The sequence below is a fragment of the Microcebus murinus genome, chromosome 6 (assembly GCF_040939455.1).
Source record: "Microcebus murinus isolate Inina chromosome 6, M.murinus_Inina_mat1.0, whole genome shotgun sequence".
Taxonomy (NCBI): Eukaryota; Metazoa; Chordata; class Mammalia; order Primates; family Cheirogaleidae; genus Microcebus; species Microcebus murinus.
In genome coordinates, this window is record NC_134109.1 from 41,610,599 (window position 1) to 41,636,402 (window position 25,804).

General features: G+C 36.2%; 1 protein-coding gene across 1 annotated transcript; it reads right to left on the minus strand.

Moving 5' to 3' along the window:
• Positions 1–5,008: 5,008 nt before the first annotated feature.
• Positions 5,009–24,522, minus strand: NAA30 (N-alpha-acetyltransferase 30, NatC catalytic subunit). Its single transcript, XM_012785616.3, has 5 exons — positions 24,349–24,522; positions 23,313–24,078; positions 18,074–18,197; positions 16,133–16,188; positions 5,009–8,412 (listed from the first exon to the last, which is right to left on the minus strand). The coding sequence occupies exons 2-5, from the start codon at positions 24,075–24,077 to the stop codon at positions 8,275–8,277; spliced, it is 1,083 nt and encodes a 360-aa protein (XP_012641070.1). The 5' UTR covers position 24,078; positions 24,349–24,522; the 3' UTR covers positions 5,009–8,274.
• Between the last annotated feature and the right edge of the window lie 1,282 nt (positions 24,523–25,804).

Below are 25,804 nucleotides of genomic sequence, written 5' to 3' on the forward strand. Positions count from 1 at the left end.
CCTGATTGCGCATAGTGTTAAGTATTGTTACATATTTTAATTAGACTTCAAATTTGATTAATAATCAACGTAGTTTTTCCCCATTGTAACTCCTTTCTTTCCCTTATAAAAGTATTTCCACAGGCTTACTCGAAATTTCACAAAGTAAAATTTTACCTTAAAAATGTCAAGAGTTAAATGTTAGAGTACAATATTTAAAAATCTAAAATTAAACATAAATGATTTAGTAAGATTATTCATTTCAATTTTCATAGAACAAGACACCACACAGGGAAAGTTTGCTCTAAAAAATAAATCCCAGTCTCCTTGAAAGCCACTACAGACCTAATTATTGGAAGCCAATTAAATGTTAAGAAAAACCACTTAAATTGAAATCTTTTAATGGATTTTATAAATTAGACCTATTAAACATTTTGAGAGCATTTAAATTTTATGCTGAATAAAAACAACAGTATTTAAATAATTTAGTAGGATTCATTAAAGTCTTAATTCATCCAACAGAATTAAACATATTAGGCTCTACCTTCTTTGGGTTTCATCAACTACTGTTTGTAGTGGCAAGAAAACTAGATTTAGGAGACTCAGAAAGCCAGTGTCCAAGTCACATCACTGCTGTGTGACCTCAAAGGTGTCATTTGAGCACCTTGAGTATGGATTTTTTTAACCTGCAAAATGAAAATATCTTTCCATCTCAAAACATCTTCGTAAAGACTGAGTTAAAGTAGGTCAAAGTGCTTTGAAAACTATAAGGCAATCTCATTGCATGCTATTTACTATTTATTATTCAACTGCCCTCCTTGCAATGGAGAGAGAACATTAATCACAGGTTTCCCCCCCCAAACTGAGGGCCTCCCAAAAGCTGCAAGGATCCTATAATCAGGCCAGACCACAGGGAACTCCTCCTATTAGGTTGTGCAAAGGTGTTCTGTGCCTCCAGTTGGCTACTCTAATAAACAAAAAGAAAACTGGGCTCACTGGTTTGAGAACCACAGTTCTGTGGCTGACATTCAATATATTTAGCATAGCTGGAGTACAATGAACTCATAAAATCATCTAATTTTAGGCATTTCTAGCAACTCTAGTCAACCATGAGGTTTAGGGCTTCTTTTTAAATTCAGATAATGTCTATAACAAATTTATCTTGAACTATTCTGCACTGATTCCCTCAGACCATGATAACTGGAGTATCTGACAGGGCTGTGCTTATCTTTGCCCCACTTTAGGTTATAACCCAAACTCTTTTCACTTACTTAAATCATGTCTATTAAAATTTTGTGTATATATCACCACCTATTTTTTCTGTCCTGCTCATCCAATTATCTTTTCTGTCATGCCTTGCTGATTATATTTCAAAACCCTACTCCTTCTCCTAAGTCATTCTTCAGTTACTGTTGGCAATTTCACCATATTCATCAGATCCATTTTTTTCTCCAGTCAGTATTCATGTCTATAAAATTATGCCCATAGAAAAATATTAGGTACTTGGAATTAGTGTGTATGTGAGAGAGATAATGGTATCACAGTTCTGTTTTTCTTTGTTTAAAGGAGACTTTACCATAAAATGTAAGTTCTGGGATGAATGGGACCAGATTAGCCATGGTGTTGGGCCTGGGTGATAAGTACATGGAGAGTTCATTATACTCTTCTGTCTACCTATTTTAATACTCTCCATGTCGGAAATACAAAAAGTTTTTGCTCTTCACTTGCTATAGTCTGGGCTACTCTCATATCACCTAATTTAATATTTAGATGACTTTTGCCACTTAGATGGTGCTACAAAACTCAACGGCAAAATAAAAAACTATAAATTACCATATTGTATGTATAATAGCAGTTACCACTTGTTTACTATGTACTAGCCTACCAAGCACTGTTAAGGTGATTTACATAAATTATTTCATTTATTCTTTACAAAAAGCTTATCAAGTAGTTATCACTAAAAGCTCAGAGAGGTTAAGAAAGTTGCCCAGTATCATTATGATGAAAATAAACAGTTTTCTTATTATCAGTTTCTAATATGAGGAATATAGTTATCCCATGATAACCCAACCACAATGTTGACATCCATATTGATGTACTTCATTTCCATATTATCATAGCTACTAAGTAGACTTGGCCAAAGACAAATTTGAAATCAGTTTACATTTACCTAGTTAAGTCAATACTTGGCAAACTTACAAATTTTATTTGCATTCACAATAAAATCAAGTATAATGCTAGCTGACTGCAAAGAGTCACTGTTTACAGCCACAATTTGGAGAAAGGGAGGTATCAAAGTTTAAAGGCAGCAGGTTCCGCCCTGTTAAAATGATCAACAACCATGTACAATCATGGGAAATCTGGCCCTAAAGATGACGTGATCAATCCCCTACACGTTAGGGCACTGAATCCTCTAAGTAGTTCACAATATAAACAAATGTTAGCAATGACTTTATATTTTATATCAACCTTTTAAAGTTTCATGCAACTGTGGATTTTAATGCAACAGTTCCTTAAAAATGTCAATACTTTAAAATTAGTACATTCCTAAAAATATATGCATTTTTGTAAATTATTACCACTGGCTTTAATTCTGTAAAATATTTAACTCCCAGGAAATAAAACTTCTTAAGAATGTCTATTTAAGGGGCAAAATGTTTTTATTTTTTTTTTTTTGGTTCATGCAACCTGCTGGCTTTTAAAACGGGTTTCTTTGGCGTGAAAGGAAAACATAGGACACATACAAATCTTTGCAGTTGTAAATGAACAAATGAGGGCACACACTTCCTGGAATACAAATCTCACTAAATAAAAATGTTTGCTAAAAATCCTCAGTTGAGAGGACCAGAAAAGTCTATAAACGTTTTTAAGAAATTTCAAATTGATTCGCTATGTAACAGATCCAGCAACAAATGTTTTGATACAATTTCTTTAAAAGCCAGGTCCTTCCCCTAGCATATGGTAAATTACTTTATTTACAAGAACATACATACAGATTCTCAGGAAACTGAGGTATCAGAAAATTGAGATATATTCATACAGCAAAGAGGTAGTCATAAAAATCCATAACTAAAAATAAGCTTATTTCTTAGCATTACAAAAAACTTACATAATTAGACTGAAACTATTTCATTATAACCCCTGTATTGTTGTATACATTTTTTATGGTAGCAGAAGATAAACTTTGGCACTTTGGTGGTCATTGTTATTTCTAGGTCTTTTTCATAATTTAACTGTCTTGCTAACAGAACTTGTGCTTTCAACTCCCTCCCCAATAGTGTTAACAGGCTGTACCAACCCAGGCACTCTCTTTGCCCAGGTGTTCACTATCCCTACTCCTGTCCTTTTGATAAATCACACTTATCAAGAGGACCAACTAGGGTCAAGGGTGACACAACCTAGCCATGGAACACAACAAAACTAATCTGGTTCTTTTAGAAACAAAAACACTTGCCTTTGGCTTCATCAGTATGGGTGACCTTCCAGATTTAGGGGGAAAAAAATGGGGAGAGGATAAAGTATAACTATAGTAGACCTACATGTTCCAGTTTAACCACTGGTAAAATGAAACAGCCAATCTCATTTAGAAGTGAAATGATTTCAGATTCAGATTCATCTAAAACGAGAAACTCTAGGCCTAACGATACAAAATGTTTTAAGGCTAAAAAGCTGTCTCATCACAAACCAATTTTCAGCACTTGAATCTAAGTCTCTGCAACCCAAGGAACTTACAATAAAAACTGAAAAAGCTGCATTTCACAGAAAGGCTACTTCACAATGTGGGGGGAGGAGTGGCAGGGAGGGCAGGCGGGAGGGTGGTCAGACACTGTATTAATGAAATACATTGTCAATGTGAACAGTTCAGCTATACCCTGGCTGACAGGCAATTTTTATTTGTGATCCTTCTACTTCATATTTCAATAAATTGATATAGTATCTTTTAAAAATCCTACACAAAACTGTTTTCCTGTTTTACTGCATAAATATTATCTGAAGCTATGTTGTCCAATACAGTAACCACTAGCCAGGTAGCTAATTTCAATTAAATAAAATAAAATGAAATTAAAAATTCAGTTCCTCAAGTATTCCAGCCACACTTCAGGGGCTCAGTGGCTACATGTGACTAGTAACTACCACATCAGAGTACAAAGAACATATCCATCATCATAAAAAGTGTGACCGGATAATGGCACTGATTTAAACAAAGTGCGGCCATGCTATATGCTCCAGATTTCTTAAAACTATTTCTTAAAGTTGCTTTTATAAAAAAAGCATCACACCACCTCTGGGGCTACAGGTTAATACTGATATGTGTTCACAGGTGTGAAAGAATAATGTCAACCTTCTGGTCCTTATTTAGACCGAATTTAAGAAGTATTTAGAGTTCCACATAAGGCCCAAGTAAAACAGGAACTCAGGTATTTTCACATTATTATTAATATAAACAACCAAGGAAAGAACTGTCATGAATGAGGAAAAGCAAGTTAGGAGTTATATGATTAAAACAGATCATCTCTCATCCTTCCACTAATATCCAAAAATCTTGAAAGTGTATGTAACTACTATTTAAATCTCCTCACAAGAATGGGCAGAAGGCCCTTTAGATACTACTCTATTTTACTTTGGTGTCTTAGCAAGAGAAAAAAAGATTGTTTACAGGGGGAGGCAGTGTACATAATAAATTAAAAACTATCTTAGAAATAAACCACTATGGAACAAAGATTTAAAAAGATAAACTTTTGGTTTAAGACATGCAAAAATGCTCTCATTTGTATTGATATCTGATATATGAGTTGACTAACTGAATACTTTTAGGAAAATCAAGTTCATGTTGTTACTTTCAAATCTACTTTGTCAGAACAAAAAATAGAGTGTTAACAATTATATCACTTCTTCTATATAACTCTTACATAGGAAGCAGGAAGTGGGGAATGGAATAGATTGCTTGTTGTTGTTTTTCTTAGTAGGAAAAGCAAAACAACCCAATCATAAAATGCACACAGCTGTATCTAAAAGAAAAATGCAAACACAACTTAACCATACTTTATTTGACTGCATCTTATTTAGACAGCTTGCACATTTCAAATCCCATTAATCTTTCTCTCCAAAAGGATATGGGACAATAGAAGAAAATTATGCAGCAATATCCAGTCATCAAACAGCAGTCCAATATTTTGAGATACACGTGATATTTTATAGATACTCAACTCATATCTGACGTCAATATAATTTATGGTTATGTTTTTACAAACCTGAAAGCCCTGCAACATTATAGCACTCATTTTAGTGATGTCATGGTGCACTGAAAAGTAACTCTGATGCACTACCAATTTGATTTTATCTATGCTCCTGGAAAGTGATGAACTTCATGATTTTTAGACACCATAATAAATATACACATCCAGTCTTATACATGTCAGCCAATACCATAACACAGGGCAAGGTAAAGTTAAAACATGTGACAAACAAACTCCTTTACACAGATTTGTCGAGCAAGTAGGGAGGGTGATTTAGGGAAGAGAGGCAGAAAATATTAAAACCAATTTTTTAATAGTAATTTTTTCTATGTTTCTTATTTTGCTGGTTTCAACTTCAAAAACTACTGTCTGGTTTCTGATCTGTGGACTTTTCTAAAGTAGTTGCATCCCAATGTAAGGGAAATTATAATCAGCCCACACATCAAAAATGGTAGTATACCCGTTAGCTTCTTCAATACTAACATATATAGCTTCATGGTAGCATGTATAAAAATGTTCAGCAGTACCAACTGCCAAACCAGTGTCAGTGAATAGTACAGTCAGTCTTAAAGAGGAGCACCCCATTAAAAGAAAGTTGCACCAATTTTGCTCAGTTTAAGCCAAGTGAACCCACTCTATCATTACAAATGGGATTGTTTTAAGTTTATACAAGAAAAATAAAAACTTAATATCAAAAATTAAAGTTTGATGCTACTTCAACTTGGAGACTTTTAATGTTGGTGTTATCATGCTAGAGGTTAAAATTTTAATCTACTTAAGTAGATACAATTTTTGCATACCCAATTAAAGACGTAAGGTATACACTGATACTCAATATACACCAGTAAAATAATATGGCAACTACTTTACATTTTAGTCACATTAGTTAAGGTCATGTTCACAGATGCCCAATCTGTTCAGTCAATTCAGCAAGTATAGGGGGAAAGGTCAGTAGTGACAGTTTTCTTGACAACTTGAAAAAAAGCATAAAAATGGTTGAACCAATAACCCAGCATGTATCTATTTTACAATTGTCCCTATTAATGAGTCAAGGAAATATATGTTCATCAACCATTACCTATGAACCAGTAAGTCAACTATAAAGGGGTGAAATAAAATTAGATAAAATAAATATGATATTTTAGTTCAGTTTCCTTCATATTAGAATAACAGAAGCATCACTATGATTGGTGTTCTTCTAAATGCTATATCCCAAATGAAGTTTGACCAAAAACATACTCAAAATGGTCAGCTGAAAAGCTGGGAACTGTGTGGTCACCTTATTTTTAATATAACCAGTATTCTGCCCATTATACTTTCAAGACCAATATAAAATGGAAAGAAAAAGTTTTCTTTAAAAATAAAGAACTATAAATGATCCCATCAGCAGGAAGTCTTTATTTTCAAATATAAATTGTATATCTTAACTTAAAAAGTAATTGTTACCACGTTCACTTTCAAAACACTATTCTGAGCAAGGAGCAGCTTTCCTTTAAAAAAAAAAAGAAGCAACAAACTTTCCTGAAGAGGGGCCTTTACCAACTGTTAATGGAGGTAGGGTTTTTAAAAATACAGTAATTAGAGCCATAAAATAAAATTCAAACCAAATCCTAAAGCAGAAGTAAAGCATATTCAAAGGGAAACAACAACAATATAGATACCTACAAACATTTTTCACAGAGAATGAATCTTTTTTTTTTTATGGGTACCTAGGTTTTCCAGTTAAATAAATTATTCATCACAGGTTTACTGACTCAACTGAAAGCAATTAACTTTAAAACTTGTTACATTGCACTAACTGGCCAAAACACAACGTAACTAATAAACATGGTGGCTGTTAAGAAAACCCATTGAACTCATACCAAAAAAGATATTCATTTCCCCTTTTGTTTTTCTGGAGGAAAAAAGCAAAGCTCCCCCAAGAATTTGCTCATACAAGTGAAAATAAAATAAAAGCAGCTTAAAATGGATACAATACACCTTGAAATTTATTTCCATGACCAAGAACCAAAAGTGAAGCATTTTAAGAAATGGAAGCAATGTGAATCCAAATCAAGTGGGATAAACAAATTCCAGCTACTTTGTAAAAGCTGTTCTTCACAGCTTAGCAATCATTTTGATTAAATAAAATCATACCAATTTACATTAATTTTCTATTCTTATCCAAAATTCCCTCATTCTCAATAAAAGTGCATCCAAAACCCAGCAATTCCTGGCTCCATCAACTTTACTCATCTCTTTTGCGCTATTTCTCAATTTTCCAAGTAGATTCAACTTCTTAATGTAAGAGGAAAGAAGGGACTTCTAAAGTAAACCATCTGTCACTCACCTGGAAAATATCCCAATTATAAAAATCTGAAATAATTTATTATCAAATTTAGAATTTAAATAAAAACAAAAGTTTGCTTGCAAAGGCCTTAATGGAAAAACAGCATGCATTCAAAAACTAGAGATGAAGACAAATATACTTATCTACACAGGCACTGGCAGACACAATTTAATTGTTATCTTTACTCATTGTAAGACATAACCCACCCTACATTTTTTTCATTCACTAATCACTGAGATACCAATATTCAAGAATGGAAAATTTAATATTGGAAAAAAAAACCTAAAATTTAAACGTTTCACTCACTCCCTTCAGAAAACTAGGGCAGGTTTTGTGTGAAATGTTAGTATACTTAGAGACTTTTACAATCCACATTGGCTTTTTTAAAGAACAAAAATCATGTTCCACTTACTGGTTCTGTGATAAAATGATCACTGTGTAAATAACATTGTCAGCAGACTTTGCAAATGAACAAACAAATCTTGGCTATCAACTGGCACATCTTGTTGGTACCAAAAGAACTCTTGAAGTTTAAAACAATCTCTTTTAATTCAGAACAAATGTGCCATGCCAAAGTGCAACAAATATTGTGCGACACTCAAAGAGACACTGACAGATAAGAGCTGCATGAAAATTACTAAATCCACCTGCAAAGCAATTTTGTACAAATTGCATTGCATGCAAAGGTCGATTCTGTGCGGCTGGAAGTTGTTCCTTGATGTCAGTTTTTCAACGCAGCCATAGTTTAAGTCGCAGTGCATCAACTCCATTTAAATAGTATCTGAACAGCCTCTTATCTCGAACAAAACCAAGATTTTCATAAAGTTTCAAAGCAGACTTATTTGTAATTTCTGTTTCCAAAACAACCTTCAAAGAAATAAAAGAAAACTAAGTTACAATTACATACTTTGAAAAATCACTTACCAAGAAAACAATCAGATCAAATAATTAAGAAAAAACACTGCACATTAATTTGTTCAATTATCAATACTGTGTGTTTTTCTTTTATTTCTACCTCCCTCTACCAAAACACCCTCTACCCCACCTTCCCAACTTTTATACACATAGCTCTACTTGCCTTTTCTATTGATTCTCAACCTACCTCATGGAAAATTATAAACAGAGTGAGCCACAGTTACTGTTAGGGCATCATAACCCTCAGGTGTTTGAAGTGGGAGAAAAATGACAAAGTATAATTAAACAAAGGCCCAAGAGAAGCATATGAGTCTCTTCCTGTTTTATCTCAAGCTATTAAAAAGTGTCACAAGAATTCAAACAGATGTAAATAATACAGAAAAGACAGTACCTCAACTTATCATATCTAAAACTGAATCTGCTCTTCCTCCACCATTCCGTATCTCAGTAGACAGGATCTCCATTCCACCACACCAATGCCTCAATTCTAAAAACTGGAGTCACCTTTGAACCTGTTGCCTCTCCACCTGCCTATATACACCGAAGCACTGAGTATTGTCAATTCTTCCTCTTAAATCTCTCTCAAACTGGTCCTCTTCTTTCTATTCCCATTGATACCACCACTCCAAGCTGCCATCAACCCTCACTATAATTACAAGAGCCTCCTAACTCAAGAGGTCTCCTATAGCTCCAGTCTCCAACCCCTGAGCCATGGACCAGTATCTGTCCATGGCCTGTTAGGATCCAGGCTGCACAGCAGGAGGTGAGCAGTGGATGAGCGAGTAAAGCTTCATCTTCATCTGTATTTACAGCCATTCCCCATCGCTCGAATCACTGCCTGAGTTTCGCCTTCCTCATCCCCTCCTCCCCCTATCTGTGGAAAAATTGTCTTCCATGAAACCAGTCCCTGGTGCCAAAAAGAGTGGAGACTGCAGCTCTACAATAGAGTACTGTAGTTATAGTGATGCTCTTACTCAGGGGTCCTCAAACTTTTTAAACAGGGGGCCAGTTCATTGTCCCTCAGACCGCTGGAGGGCCAGACTATGGTTTAAAAAAAACGATGAACAAATTCCTATGCACACTGCACATACTTGTTTTGAAGTAAAAAAAATGGGCAAAAACACCCTCATGTGGCCCACGGGCCGTAGTTTGAGGATGCTTGCTCTTACTAATTCCCAACTTGAAACCATTTATTGACTCCCTTTTATCCTCAAGATAAAGTTCACAATCTAAAGAGAGCTAAAGGCCCAGCAAGGTATGACCTCTACCTACATGTCCAAGCTTTGCTTTAGATTTGTCTCCTCGTACTCTTAATGGTCGACACTAAAATTTCAGTTGCTGGAATCCACCAAGATTTTTCCCACCTTAGACCATTCACATAAACTGTTTTCTTTCTGGAAGAATAATCTTCCTATCTTCATCACTTTTGCTCTTAGCACGCCACTTCTGGATTGGGTGCCATACTCCTTTCCTTTTATACTACCTCGCAACACTGCACTGCCCCTGTGAAATAGCTGATGAGCATATCATTTTCCTATGTGTACTTTCTTTACAGCTGTTTCTGCTGCACCTAACACACTGCCTAACACCCAGAGGCTCTTAAATATTTGTTAATTAAATGTGTACTTAGTGCGAGGAATAAAAATTATCTACAGGGTACAATGCACACTAGTCTGGTGATGGGTACATTAAAGCCCTGACTTCAGCATTATGCAATTCATCTATGTAACAAAGAACAGTCCCTAAATCTACTGAAATTTTTTTTAAAAAAGTGTCCTTAGTGCATTTGTTACATTACATACATTAAATAAATGTTAAAAGTATTGCCATGCTTTTAAATGACCAGAGTACTTAAAAAGAAAGCATCATTTTAAGGCAATTACCTATACAATTAACTCATCAAAGCAAATCACATGCTAAATCTGAACCTTTAAAAGATCTAAAATCATGTAATTAACAGTTTAGAATCAAGTAAACATGTTCCTAGCTAAACCTTAAATAACAGCTGTACAGCAAACTATTTGGTTTAAGAATTAAAAGTCAACAATTTCTCCCTGCTCTTAAAAAAAAAAATCAATTTTTAGTAATGTATGTCATCTTATAGTCTCGAACACTCTAGTCAATACAAGTTTTCAGTTTTGAACAATTCTCTTGGATAATTTTGGAAATTCTATTATTAGGTCAGCACCTAATTATAGCTAAAATGTTAAATCAGAGTAATTTAATATTAGAAACACTAAAACTGCAACAACTCAAAACTTGGAATTGATTTCATAGAAATAAAGACAATTAAAAAAAAATAACAGCTAACATCTGCTGAAGTTGTAGTATGTGCAATGTAAAGCATTCTGCATGCATTATATTTTCACACTATCCCTATGAAATAGATGTGCTTAACTCCATTTCACAGATGAATGAAACTCAAGGCCACCAGTAGAATAAGGACAAAACAGAGTCCAAATGTGAACTAGAGCTTAACAGTAACTACTCTATGTACCTTCTCCAACCATCCCCCAGATTATTTCCCACTGTAAAACAAGGCAGCAAATGGGAGATCTAACCTACTTAAGACAAGATGAAGGGGATTCTAAGTCCACCTTTATTAATATTTAGCAATCTAAAATATTCAAAGCATGTCTGAGGCTAACTACAACTACACATACACTTGAGGTATGGTTAAGCATTTGAATTCAGGTTTGTTTGCATCCTAACAGATTAATGAAAACAGCACAATCACATAGAAAAAAATTATACAAAGGACTAACCAAGTTAAAATGTAAAGATTCTCCTGACATACTCATATTTTCCAAACAAAGGCATTGTGTATTATTTGACACAATTTTTAAATATTTAATCACTTAAATTCTTATAAACATATTAAAAGAATATCTGGGTTTATATTGGAAAGAAATTCACTATACAGCTACTCTTTAAATCCACATCATGGGAGTATTACGTAGGAAGCCAATAAAAAGTCATCTTTTACATTATTGGGGGTGGGTGAGTAAAACAATTAGACCTGTCTACCCTTACATGAATATATTTTAATCAAAAAATAATTTAGACCTCCTTGGTTTCTAATGATCTAGTTTAGTCGTTAATATGCTAATATGATCTATTTTATTCTTTTAATTGTACAAATACAGTAGGCTCTTAAATTATCTGTCTAGAATTTACTAAAATGCCTTTTGTATTACCTTTATATTGCTAAAAATAGGTAGCATTAGGTTAAACAAATTAGGTTGTAAGGAAGGTCCTGGGTTTGAATAGCAAACTGTAAACAGTCTGCAACAGCTCACAAAGTATATTATTTACAGAAGAGAGAAACTGCCTATTAAAAATAAACATATGCATCAAAAAGAGAATGGAAAGAAAATACCAAAATAGAAAGATGTTTGCTAGAAAGGTAAGTGGTGAACTTTCTATTCTGTAATGTTTATTAAGGTTTTTCAATGGGAAAAATGTTTTTAATGTAAATAGCTAAAAATTAGATGACATGATTTTCAACTAAAAATGTGTTAAGAACACATACTGTACACCTAAATTCCATTGAGATATTCTGATTCTATTTATTCTGATCATAGTTAGCTCTGGCTATTTACATCATAGTAATCATATCTTAAAAGAAAAAAAAACCTTGAAATTTTCAGAGATGAAGATTTCAAGAATATCTACAGCTTAAAAGTAAAGCACTATTCATCATATGGCTCAACCACCTGTCCATAGTCTAATTTATTTCAGAAAAAAGTACACAAAAGTAAATGCCCCATCATGCAGGTTAATTATTTTAGATACACAGATCCTACCTTAAAAATTATATCATAGAAAACTCATTTGTACTATTTGTATCTAGATTACTCTTTCCCCTAATGTAAAACAGAAATGCAACATACTTCTCCTAGCCACTACACATCTGGCAGCCAGAGCATGTGGGGGAGTGGTAACCAAATTCAAGCCAGATCAGCAAATGGGTAATGTACTTCTTATTCATGAAGCAACAAATCCAGTTGTTTCTTTTTTTTGATGCTATAATTTTTAGTCAGCTCCAAATCTATATTAATAGAAAATGAAAAAGATCTTTAGCTATGCTGTTTTAACATGTCTAATGCTGATATAAAAAGTTGGGAAAATTATAGTAAGGCAAAATGAAAATATCTATCAGACCAGGATGATATAGCATTATTATTTGGGCAAAAACATGACCTACATTTCAACTCTATGATTACTAACTTTGGTTTAATTTACTCTGAATTTAAAAGCAGCGGCAACCAAGACCAATATAAACGTGACTCAAGGTCACAAATACATTCTGCATTTTTTTTTAACCAAAAGGCATTTTAATAACTTGGTTAACTCTGCAGATGCCTTTCAAACAATCTTACAATACAAAATAAAATAATTGCTGTTCTTAGAAAATTTACAGAAGGTTCAGAGAAAGACAAATTAACAATAATACAAATCAAAATTCCAAAGTGCTTAAAAAGAGAGAGGGATACAAACAACATGCTAGAAGCACAGAACTAATTATTAAATAGATATTTATGAATCAGGTACTCTACCACAAATGCCATACTAAGCACTAAGAATATAGCCACAAACAAGAAAAGGCATCTCTGTCCTCCCTAGTGGCTAAGGCACACACACTGAACAAATGAATTTAAATGTAGTACGCATTACAAAAACGGAAGTAAAAAAAAAAAAAAAACACAGAAGGTGCAACTGATTTTGCCCAAAAGAAAACTTAAAGGAGTTGATGGTATTTGAATTGGGTCTTAAAGACTAAGAAGTATTTTAATAAGCAGAAAAGCTATTTGATCTAGCAATGAGAAAGTAGTTTCACTGAAGTGCAGGGGTAAAAACCAAATGGGATGACATGGTACTATGATGAAGTGGAAGCAACAAACACACTACTATCAAAAATTAAAAGGGTTTATTGCTGGTATAGCTTAAAACTGAATAAAAGGAGTAAAGCCTTATAAAGAGTAAATAAGAGCCCTTTATTTGAACAATGTGGGACATAGATAAGAAAAATTTTTTAACCAAGGAAAAGTTCTCAAATCCAGAGGCAAAGGCATTCAAACTTCAAGAACAATGTATTTAAAATTTTTACAACAGGCCAGGCACAGTGGCTTATGCCTGTAATACCAGTACTTTAGGAGTCGGAGGCAGGAGGATCGCTCAATGCTAGGAGTTCAAGAACAGCATGGGAAACATAGCAAGAACCCATCTCTACAAAAAATGTTTTAAAAATTAGCTGGGCATGGCGGTGCACATCTGTAGGCCTAGCTACTCTGGAGGCTGAGGCAGAAGGATCCCTTGAGCCCCAGAGTTTGAGGTTACAGTGAGCTATGACTGCATCACTGAACTAAAAGACTGAGGGATGGGGTTAGACCCTTTCTCTAAAAATCATATAACAGGAAAAAGTTCATTAAGATAACCCCATTTCAGTCTAAAGATTATATTCATTGCTTTGAAAGAGAAATTAATCAACATCAGGTTTTTAGGCCACAAGGAAAAGAGTATTTCTCCCATAAATTCACTAATTTAGAATTTAACCTTGAGACTAAAACAATACAATCAAAATCTCCCTATTACAGCTCAGCACTTTCAAAGAAAAGCCAATACTATTTAAAGATTTGATTAGTTAAAGCAAATCACACAGCCTGCCTCACAGGTAATGACTTAGGATAACTCAGAAAAGGCTTTAACCACACGAACATAATACTTCCTGCTTATAACACCTCTATTCACTGGAAACCACGCTCTACTCAGTAGATCAAAACACGGTCTATGATACCAAAAATTTTTCCAAACTGTTAAGCAACTTTTGTGAAGCCTGATTTCTCTTCTTGATGAGCTGACTACACAACTGTGGCTATCATCCAAACATAGATTTATACTCATGAATATATCCAGTCCAAGACTCTACTGAAAATTTTAGTTATCAGCCATGTAAATGACTTTGGTTATTGCATCTTTTACTTTTTAATATTAAAAGCTGTGAAAATTGTGAGATCATTTGCCACCTGTGAATTACCTATTGAGTAAAATTAGATAGTTTTAAATCCCAGGATGACTTCACTACACTACCCAACATGTCAGTTGGCTTTCTCATAAAACTACCATGTAGTGTGATCTGTCAGAAAATAATGTGAACAAGGAGCATGAGAAAACTCTGGAGTAGGCTAGGCGCAGTGGCTCATGCCTACAATCCTAGCACTCTGGGAGGCCGAGGCAGGAAGATCACTTGAGCTCAGGAGTTCGACATCAGCCTAAGCAAGAGTGAGCCTGTGTCTACTAAAAATAGAAAAAACTAGCCAGGTGTGGTAGTGTGTATCTGTAGTCCCAGCTACTTGGGAGGCTGAGGCAGGAGGATCACTTGAGCCCAGGAGTTTGAGGTTGCTGTGAGCTAGACTGTCACCACAGCACTCTACTCAAGGCAACAGAGTGAGACTCTGTGTTTAAAAAAAAAAAAAAAAAAGAGAGAGAGAGAGAGAGAGAACGCTCTGCAGTAAATCTCATATTCTAACATGGAAAAGTGTTCATGAGATATTGTTAAATGAAAAAAGCCATCACTGCAGGATAATAATTATGACTTCATTTGTATTTTAAAAAGTTACCATTTGCATATAGGTGTGCTTAGAAAATGGGAGGATGCATATTAAACAATTAACAATAGCTACAGGTAGAAAGAACAAAGAGTTGAAAAGTATGAGAATAAAAGAGACTTTGTTAACAAAAATACAAGCACACATATAATGTTTAATGGCCATGTATATAAATTTTGTACAAATAAAACCTACTTTTTAAAAAAGCTACTAAAAGAAATTACTTATTAAGGTTAATTTGTTTGGAAAAATTACCTGATTTCATGTATTCTGACAACTCTCTAAGGCATATTTGCCCTCCAATAATAAACACAATTGTCACTGGTATTAATCACAAAATTATTAGTTCAACTTTGTTCCTCCTTAGTCACCATTGCTATAATAAAGACATATGCATTTCTCTAGTTTACATTTGTTCTCTTCCACCCTGCGTAACAGTAAATGTCAACATTCCCAATCATCACTAATATTTATTGAGCACCTACCATAAATAAAAGTGTTGTAGGATAGAAAGAAATTATTCCTGCCACCAAGTCTTACAAAAAAGCTGAAGAGGGAAAATGCTCTTATGTTAATATACAGATAGCTCTACTCTGAAAAAGTGCTTATCTTCCTCCTATCCAATCTTATTATTTAATGCCAAGAGACTTTTTTCAAGTGTGAAATGTTCTCCATATGGGCTGACAGTTTTCCCATGGTTAAAAAAATAAAGGTGTCAGAGAGACACTAAGGCCACTATAGAAATAAATTACAATAGAATTTATAAGACCTACCTTAAATGACTTAAATGACAAAGCCTATGAATACTAATTCTTTACTGAAAATGCCTAAGATTTCACTTTTACATTCTGACACATTTTGAAGAAATTTTGGTTCCATTATCTTAATATTGTTCTAGGTCAAAATTCATGTGTTTTTAAATGGAATATAATTTTCCCCAGAAGCAGCATTTGTATAATAACAGTTTGTAATAATCTGCAGTATATCATAAAATATTTATAAAAATACCCACCCAATAGAATAATGCCCAGGATAAAAGGTATTTAACATTTAGAAAGACTTACCTCATCACAGTCTCCTTCAACCATGGCATATATAGCTTTCTTAACCAAGTTAGTACCTAGAAAACAGACCAGAGTATTAATGAAAGAAAAATACATTATAATTAATTAAAGATATCTAAATTATAATATTCATAAGCATAGAAATGCCAAATGCTGGATTCTATTTTGAATGTAGATACACAGATTATCTCAAACTAAGTGGGAAAAAATTTAGATATAAGCTAAGAGAGGCAAAAAGAATCCACATAAAAATTTAAGTTTCTTCTGGAAAGAACTATCTCCTGATATATTTCTTTTTCTCACATGTATTTATTTGCCCCAAGTAGAGGTTTGTTCTATCATTTAAAGGTAGAAGGAAAGGGAGAAAGAAAAAGGCAAGATAAAGCATGGCCAGAGCAACCCAAAAACTCACAGAGCTGGCCAGAACTTAACTGCATTTACTTGAGTTGATCTTGCCAAAGATCTTCCAAATCCCTGGACACAGGGCACAAGACAGCCTCGCCAGAAGTACTATGTCCCACAGTGGGTCCAAGAGTTTAGGCTGGTTCCTACAAACCTTATAATGAACCTGGACACAATGAAGTCTGACACTCCCAATGATAGTAGTATGTCTGTAAATGTCTAGCAAAATGTGTCCTACTTTAGGATTAGATGTATCTGGTACATCAAAGAGAAAAAAACTTGCCAAACCAATTTTAAGAAAAGAAAGACAAATTTTATTCTAAAAATCACCTAATTTTCAAACCACGAACATGAGTATGCATGTATTTCATGGACCAAACAAAATATGTCTGGAAGCCAGGATGCAACCCTAAAGCCACTGGTTTCTGCCCTCCAAACTAGCCACACAATTGCCTATTATTTATCATGAGTCCTTAACAGCTCTCTTTAATGTATCAAAGGCTCAAACTTGGTCTATAAAATAAGCCTGATTCATTAAAAATCATAGTGGAAAACTGTAACACCATAAGAAAAGTTGGTTAAACCTAACATATTAAGTAAATCTATTTGTAATAATTTCTCATAACATCTAGGACTGCGTCAAACAGTCTTAGGCTGGACAGTAACATTCATCTGGTTTGTAAAAAATGTACAAGTGACAAAACTGCTATTAAATGCTGGTACAGGACTCAAACATTCTTTCATGAATACTTACTTAGCTAAAGTACATCCCAGAATTGGACATGCTCAGACAAGTGTGCGTCTACCTGATCCTAAACTCTGAACATGGAGACAGTAGGTCCTAGATATTAGAACAGTGGTTCTTAACCAGGCTTACATCATAGTCACCTGGGGAAGCTTCACCCCTACCCTCTGACAGGACAAACAAGATTCTCAAGGGAAGGGCTAAAACACTGGTTATTAAACCACTCATATGATTCTAATGACCATTATAAACCATGAGTATAAGATTAACTAAACATGCCAAGAAAGGCAGACCCAAGAAAAAGATGAGTTTGGGAATAGTAAGAAATAATAAGATGGTCCTCTCCTGGTCCTCCCTGAATTGCAGTATTATATTTGACTACTAGCACTAAGTAATAGTAATAATTTCTCCATCGTTTTGGTTTGATTAGGCCTACTTAACCCAAGTATAGAAACTGCTTGAGGATTGGGATCAAGCACCCCCCATAATGTCATTAAAAATTGCAGCACTTCTTGTAGTACCTAGTATGATACAAAATCTTTTAAATGTGATCCAATAAAAAGTTTGGAGGTGAAAAATTCATTACCTGGTACATGTTGAAAAGATAATCTCTCAAACAAAATAGTAATAAAAAATTTAAGAACTTTTGAAAATATTATTTTGAAATAAAAAATAGCCTTAATTTTCTTCCTTTAGTTTTTCATTTCTATTTACTTACATTTAAGTCTTTTGTTTCAAAACACAAAAATGAAAATATCTTACACATTCTTTTAGCAAAATAGTATTTTTCTTACCGATGCCATTTCTCCTGTATTTGGAATCCACGGCTAACATGGCTATATAACCTCTGCGGAACATCTTTTTGTGCATATCCAACTTGCAAACGATGGCACCTACACACTCCTCCCCTACCATGGCCTTAAAAATAAACAAACAGTTATGAAGCATACATTGCCATCAGGTACTGCATAATTACCCAGAGAAAACAGCAACCAACCATTGGTCAGCATTTTTGAAAAAAGAAGAGATAATGGGAACTCTAGCAAGAAAGCAATGACAGATGTTTCAGAAATCTAAATCCTGCAACTTATTCAAATGTTCTAGTTTTAAAATCTCTCAATACTTTTTAGAACATAAATTTCCTATGTTTATTATCAAAGCCTGGGAGAAAAAGGCAAGATTTCCACAAGGTAAACATTCAAGTACTTCCTAAGATTATACGTGAGGTGCTTATAATTATTTGAAATAAAAACCTATGTAAGTTTTGGGAAGGGAGTGTATATGAACAAAATTATTATTTTTTTTTATAGACAGAGTCTCACTCTGTCACCCAGGCTGGAGTATAGTGTTCCAATCATAGCTCAATATAACCTCAAACTCCTGGGCTCAAGCAATACTCCCATCTCAGCCTCCCAAGGTGTGTACCACCACACCTAGCTAATTTTTTTAAAAAAGTTTTTGTAGAGATAAGGTATTGCTATGTTGCCCAGGCTGGTCTCAAACTCCCGGAATCAAGTGATCTTTCTGCCTTGGCTTCCCAAAGTGCTGGGTTTACAGGTATGACCCACCGTGCCTGGCCCAAAATTATTTTAAAGAAAAAAGTCTATTCAGTGGGATCTGATAAAATCTTGTAAAACTTGCCCATCAGCAGTGTAAGTTTAAATTTATAAATTTAATATTAAAGCTTTAGTGAAAGCCAGCTATAATACATATTTACACCTCAATGGGAGATAGATTTTGATCAGGAAAAAAATATAAAAAATTTTCAGAAACAGTATTGTTTATAAGGTATTGCTTAGAATGTACCTAAGAAAGTTTTGTTAATATATGTAAATATATGACGGTCTCATTTTAGCATACTCGTGACAGCGTGGGTCCCTGTCATAAGAGTATCTATCATTCAAAATCAGAGTTTTATATTAAAACAAAAGCTCTAACATGATGATTTTACAAAGATTTCTATTTTAATAAAAATGGACAGCTTTCCAGAGTACTAAAAGCTTCATGTTAAATTCTAACCATCTCCCATTTTCATTAAGATTTCCAATGTCACCACTGAAAACGTTTTTCAAAAATTCCATCACTCACAAAAAAAGTTCTCATAATACTGTATCCTGAAAAATACAAATAGGGAAATATCTCCAACTTTTTAATAATGTGTCAGCAAGTTTTTGTTTTCTGTAAATTAACTTTCCAGAAGAAACTATTTCAATAACACAGGAATAGGTTAAAAATTAATAAGCAAAGTCCAATTTATACTTAATACATATTTTAACTTAAATTTGTTGTGACTTTTTTTAGTCTGTCATTCTGTAAATTGATTTAAAAGCCTTTTCAAAAAAAACTGTGGAGAAATCTTTTAGGCAAGACCATTCTAATCTATTTCATGCAAACCTAAACTAGGTCAGAAAAATCTTTTTGAACAGATATTAAATTCAACAACTCACTAATTCATTTGTTTTATCACACATTCTAAAACTATTTTGAGTCAATAAATCTCTGAAGTTATTTCCATTTTTTAATCCACAATAAAACAATCTTTTTTAAAATCCTTTTGAAAACTGAAATTTCTCTGAATCAAGACCTGAAATACTCACAAAACTTGCCTGACTGAACAACTTTGACAGTATTTTCTGATTTGAAAATAACTCACTTCAAATACATATGTGTGTATATATATATAAAATCATCACAGACCAAATAGTATATCAAAAGAGCCACAAAAAATTTTGGTCTGACCTCATAAGCAAGCATTGTGTGAAATAAAAATCCATATAAATCTATGATATAAAACTACATAACTATACTTTACAATTAAGAAAGCCATCCAAAGATAAGGAAGAAATTAAAACCACTAAACACAATACAACTAAACAGTACTTTCAAATTATACAGGAATTTCAAACAAATCTTTGTCCTTTGAGCATGGAAATAATAAGCAAACAACATATTATAACAGTTCATCCATAGACTTGATTGATTTCTTCCTAATTATGAATCTACAGGAACAAAAATCAGTTGTACACATTATCTAAATATAAAAGCCCAATATATGATACACTGTTATTAAAGTGATTTTGGTAGTGAGGAAGGCCAAAGCTGCATTTTTTTCCTGACAAACTGCTGATATGTACATATAGTACACTTAAAAGAATCACTAAACTGCTTGTCAATTCTTCCAAATAAAAGCTCTGCACATACATTTGAAACTCAAGCTATTAAATGTGTTTTTTCAAGGATGGGAACTGAAAAATCCCAGGCAAGATGAAGACTTAACTCTACAAGGCCAAAGGCTTGTGTCAGTTAATAAAACTGAAAAATATAAATTGTGTGAGAGATTCCCAAATTCCAGAACACTACAAATAGAAAGTTAGAGGAAGCCAGACAGTTAAATTTAGAACAAATAAACGGAAGTACTATATTACATCGCTGGTAGTTTAAGAACTTCAAAAAGGCTTCAACAACTGAAAATACTACGAACTCAAAAGAGGTACAGATAAAATGGTTAAGAACAGAGTGACTGACAGTGTCTCACAGTTGTACAGTACTCTATTTTATATAATTATATTTAATATAATTTTTAAGAGATGGGGGTCTTGCTCTGTCACCCAGGCTGTGCAGTGGCACAATCATAGCTCACTGCAGCCTAGAACTTCCAGGATCAAGCAATTCTCTGCCCTCAGCCTTCCAAGTAACTGGGATTACAGGCATGAGCCACAATCCCGGGCAGTTTTTATTACATCTGTTTAGTTATTAAGAAGAATCATAAGAAACTGTCATTTTTGTTAGTCAATCAAGTATTGGCAATTTTGTAAGGTTCAAGCCCATATATTCCACCTGACCCATTAAAGGTTACCCATGGAAACCAGGAACATTTTAGAGGTTTCTAATCTCCTGAGACTGATGTTTGTAAGGACAACTCTGACCCTTGGTGAAGGTAACCTGGTGACACAATGATCTTCACCAAATGAGTCGAGGGTATGTCATTTTTCAGGTTCATATTTGTTATCATAATGAGAGGGCAGGAGACCTGGGTTCTAGCTTTACCTCTCCTGCTACTAAATATCTGGAGATTTCTTAATATTTTTTCAATAAAAAAAATTGGGCTAAATTATCTTTAGGATCCCTTTTGGTTCTAAAACGATGTGATTTAAAATAAACATACATACTTGTATTTTTTAAAAATTTAGCTCCCGTGAGAAATTTTAATTAAAAAATATGCCAATATAAAGGTCTCAGTTCTAAATGGCCTCTGATTCTTTTTTAAGTACTGTTTTATAACTCTAGATTCATACTTGAACCAGTAAATTTTACAGGTCAACCACTTGTGCATATTTAAATTTCTAGATATTCAGAATTTAATGTTAAACAAATTTTGGCTATTAAAGTCTAAAGTATAAATTAGCTGGTGAATTAGGAGGGGTCTACATAAAATCAAGGCTAAAGTTTACTAACATCAAGTTTATCAGAGTCTAAAATGACAGAGAAGTTGAGAGAGGCCTAGGTAATATCAAGAGTCAAAAATTGGTTAAATTATCATATACACAACTATTTTCTAAAATTGACACAAAAACATTATTTCTATTTAAAATGAGACTCAATCATCTACTTTTGTGGGTTAACTTAAAATTAAATCAGTCTATAAGTTTTAGCAATTACAATGGCATTTGATATGGCATTAATAGTGCTATAAATCATTTTCTCATATTGACACAGACATCTTAGAATTTCTATTTTGATACAGTGTTTAGAATCCTGAAAAAGCAGTTTTCTAGATTATAAAATAGTACCCATAGTTTAAGCAAACATAGAAGTTTAGCAAGGTTAACACAGAAACTAAATTACCATTATATGCAATACCCAGGTTTTATTTTCAGATTACCACCAGGGTATAAAATAAAAAAAGACAAATTAAATTAAACTATCATCAAAACACCTTGCAGAGCATTACTAAGTGCAACTAAGTCAATGCTAAAATAATGCATAATTAATGGTGGTGGCTTTTCTCTTCATAAAATACTCTTTAAAAGCATGTCACCTTTAGTAAAATTCAATGGAAACAATATGCTTGTAAGTACATGATATAAAGCATACACTTGTAGTCAATATTTAAGTTAAAGGTTTCATATAGACTGAAATTGGTCAATTTTATTGTGAAGAAATTACCAGCACTGCCAATACTGTGTAAATTTTTTAAAAAAATTATTCAGCTTTTCCAATAGTCTTTTTCACTTACATGTAAGTAAAATAATTATCAATTATACCCCACACAGCCAGTGTTGCTAGTGTTTAGGCATATCTATTACCAGTTTCTTAAAAAAAAAAAAAAAAAAAATCAGACTAGTGACAATCTCACACTTAAAGTTTTCTACATTCCACAAAAGGGTATTTTATTTTGTTCAAGTTTCAGGAGTCTTTCAGCCACCAGAAGTGTTAGTAGCGCCTTCTGCAATGGAGCACCAGAAAGCAGGCTAGCTACAACTGTTAATTGTCCTGTTGAAGCAAAAGGAAACAATCTCCATAATTACTGAACATGCTTGTAAGATTTAATTCTCCAATGTGGCCACAGCAAGTTTACTGACAATCATGTTCACCAAAACATGTTTATGCATACACTCTTCCCTGATTATGGCTGTAATTGAGAGATTAATAAGGCCTGTATCTGAACAGAACCATGTTCAAATTAAATGATTGCAAAGTGCTTTGAGGATGAGGGCGGGTAATTAAAGACGGTTAAACATGATTATAACCTAAAGTAAACAGGGCACAAGACCCCTCCCCACTGCCCGCCAGTGAAACCTGCATCATACACGCTTGCTGCATTTACATTAGTACCAAGTTAACCCCGATCATGAAGTCTTACCTTCAAACCAGTTTCGTTAAATAACTAGGAATGTACACACGCAATTTACACCATGTAAAGTACTATGAAATGCAGGATACATCCACGCCACCTTCTTGGCCCTCACACTCCCTACCCTGCACGGCCTGGATTTCTGCTGGGTTCACCCTCTTTTCATTCCTCCCACTTACCAAGAAGCACAGCTGTGGCCAGTTGTGGATAAAATATCTATAGGTATAAATGGAGTAGGGTTCTGACAGATCTTTGGTGATCAGTCTCATGATATCCGGCATTTGTAGCTCAGATTCATATCGGACATATCGTATCGTCCGATCCTCCCCAGGCTCAACCTCCCTGCCCGAGAGGCTTCTTAAACTGCAGCCGGCAGTCAGGGACGAAGACAGCAGCCGCACCTGCTCGTCTTCCTCCTCCTCCTGCTCGGTGCCCTCGTCCAGTCCATTGCGGGCCGCCGCCGGATCACTCGCCGCCGCTGCCTCTGCCGGGCTGGGGACCGCAGTTCTTGCATTATTGGGGAGGGAATGAGAGGGCCTCTCGCCCGAGTGCACCCCGGCTCCTTTTGTTGCAGTCGCTCTGGGGCCCCCATCGGGGGTGGCCGTGGTCGCAGCCGCCTCGGCGGCACTCAGGACCTTGCTCTTGAGGGAAGCGGCCGCCCGGAGGTGCCGCAGTTCGGGGCTAATCAATCCGTTTAGCTGCTGCTGCTCCTGCGACGGCTGAGGGCAGCGGAGGCACGTATGCCCCTTGGCCGCCGCCGTCGGCTGGCCGCCCGCTGGGCTCCTGCCGCCGCCGCCTTCATGCTCCTCGTCGTCCTCCTCGTCCTCGCTGCAGCAGGCAAGGGCGGCCCCCACCGGGAAGGGGCAGCGGGGCTCGGCCGCCGCCGGGGCCGGAGGTGCTGGTGGTGGGAGGAGGCTGCTAGGCCCAGGCGGTACCTCCGCCATCCTAGAAGCGACACAGACCGAGAGGGGAGGCCATGAGACCCGACGGACAAGCACGGAGAGGACGGGGCGGCGGGTGGGGACCGGCAGAGGTGGGGGGGGAACAAAGGCAGAAACCGTCCCTCACGGAGCTGCCCCCCCAATTCCGCGCCGCCCCCCCACCCCGCTCTTCAGCGCCGCCCAGCTGCTCAGCCGGCCACCGTCCCCGTCCGCCCGGGCCCATCCGCTAGCCCTGTCACCCGCGGCCCCTCCCCGGCCCCTCCTCGCGGCTCACCCCGCACCGGTCCCCGCCGCCGCTGCCGCCACTCCTCTTCCTCAGCCACTGCCGCCGCCTCCTTCGCCGAAGCGGCCGCGTCCACCGCCACCAAGGCTCACACTCAGCCGCCGTCGCCGTAAAGCGCCTCGGCTGTTACCCCGGGTAAAGTTTCCTGGGCCTGGCTTTACGACACTTCCCTGCCTGCCGGCTGCCGGGGCCAAGGCAAAGGGGCGTGGAGGGAGGTGACCTGTTGAGGGGCGGGGACCAAGGTGTGTCCTACGGGCTTCACGAGAGGCCGCGTGCTAATGGGTGGGGTTACGGGGCCGGGAAGTTGCTGAGGAGTCAGCGGCTCCCAACCCCCTCTCCTCGGCTTCGGGGGCTCCTCAGCCTGCGGAGCTTGCCGCGCGGGGCCAGGCAGGCATGGACCAGGCCGACGCTCGCTGCTCCGAGGCCGCCGCCCCCGCGGAACTGCAGCGAATCATGCCAGCCCCGGGCTGGTGGACCCCGCCGTTTACAAGTCACCTAAAAATGCCTTTCCTCAGCTGCACAGCTTTTAATGTTTACGCTGACCGGAGCGACGGGCGTGGGGGAGGAGCAGTATAAAATGGAGCAAATCGGGAAAGCAGATCCAAAAGGAGAGGAAGCCTCGGGCTGTGAAAATGTGGGGATGGCTGTCGAAACCTGGTCGTTTGCAGTGTGATTGAAGTTTAACCGGCCCCTTTGAGGCAAGAGAACAGGTAGTCCTCTTTCTGTCCCTCTTCACCCCCTCTTCCGCCCCCACCGAAAATTGGTGGTAAACGTGACTAACAGGTGCTGGACAACTGCGAGCACTCCTAGAAAAGGGTTAGAGATGGTGGAAGAGAGTGACTGGGGCTAAAAAGCACGTTCCTAAACTTGTGGCGCGAATTATGATAGTTTGAGCAGCACCAGTAAAGAGGTGTCCTGATCCTTTCAAGTGGTCTGCCTAGCGGGTGCAAAAGGAATAGAAAGGCAGCACACAATTGAGCCTGTGGCTCAACTCTTCGTGCTCTAGTCCACAGCTGACGATTGTCAGAACGGACACAGGCAAGTGGTGTAACTCATCTGCACGCTAAGCAAATTAGATTTTTTTTTAAAAAAAAAAACTGATATACCGCAGGTAGACGTTTTCAGGAACATAATTCCATCACTGAACGTTTTTGCAAATATTTGCCATAATCTAAACTAAAAAGTGGGAAACACTGGGCATGGCTGTTAAATACAATTGTTAGAAGTCCTTGTCACTAAAGGTGTTAAAGGAAAACTATCATCTTCCATGATATATTATCTCTATAACTTATAGGGATAATAATAATAAAATTTGTTACTGTGTGCCAGACACTAATTGTCTTATATGTGTTTACCAACTCATTTACAGTTTTTAACCTGTAAAAATACTGATATTTGTGCACAAATAGGCAAGCAGAAACTCATTTATTTCAACCTTGTCTATGAT

What these genes read in the sequence shown, in the direction of transcription:
- NAA30 (XM_012785616.3), bottom strand. Translation starts at nt 24,077, where the DNA reads ATGGCGGAGGTACCGCCTGGGCCTAGCAGCCTCCTCCCACCACCAGCA. An exon ending in GGCCACAGCTGTGCTTCTTG is followed by an intron (nt 18,198 to 23,312) that starts GTAAGTGGGAGG and finishes TTTATTTTTAAG; the next exon opens with GCCATGGTAGGGGAGGAGTG. An exon ending in TTGAAGGAGACTGTGATGAG is followed by an intron (nt 8,413 to 16,132) that starts GTAAGTCTTTCT and finishes ATTTCTTTGAAG; the next exon opens with GTTGTTTTGGAAACAGAAAT.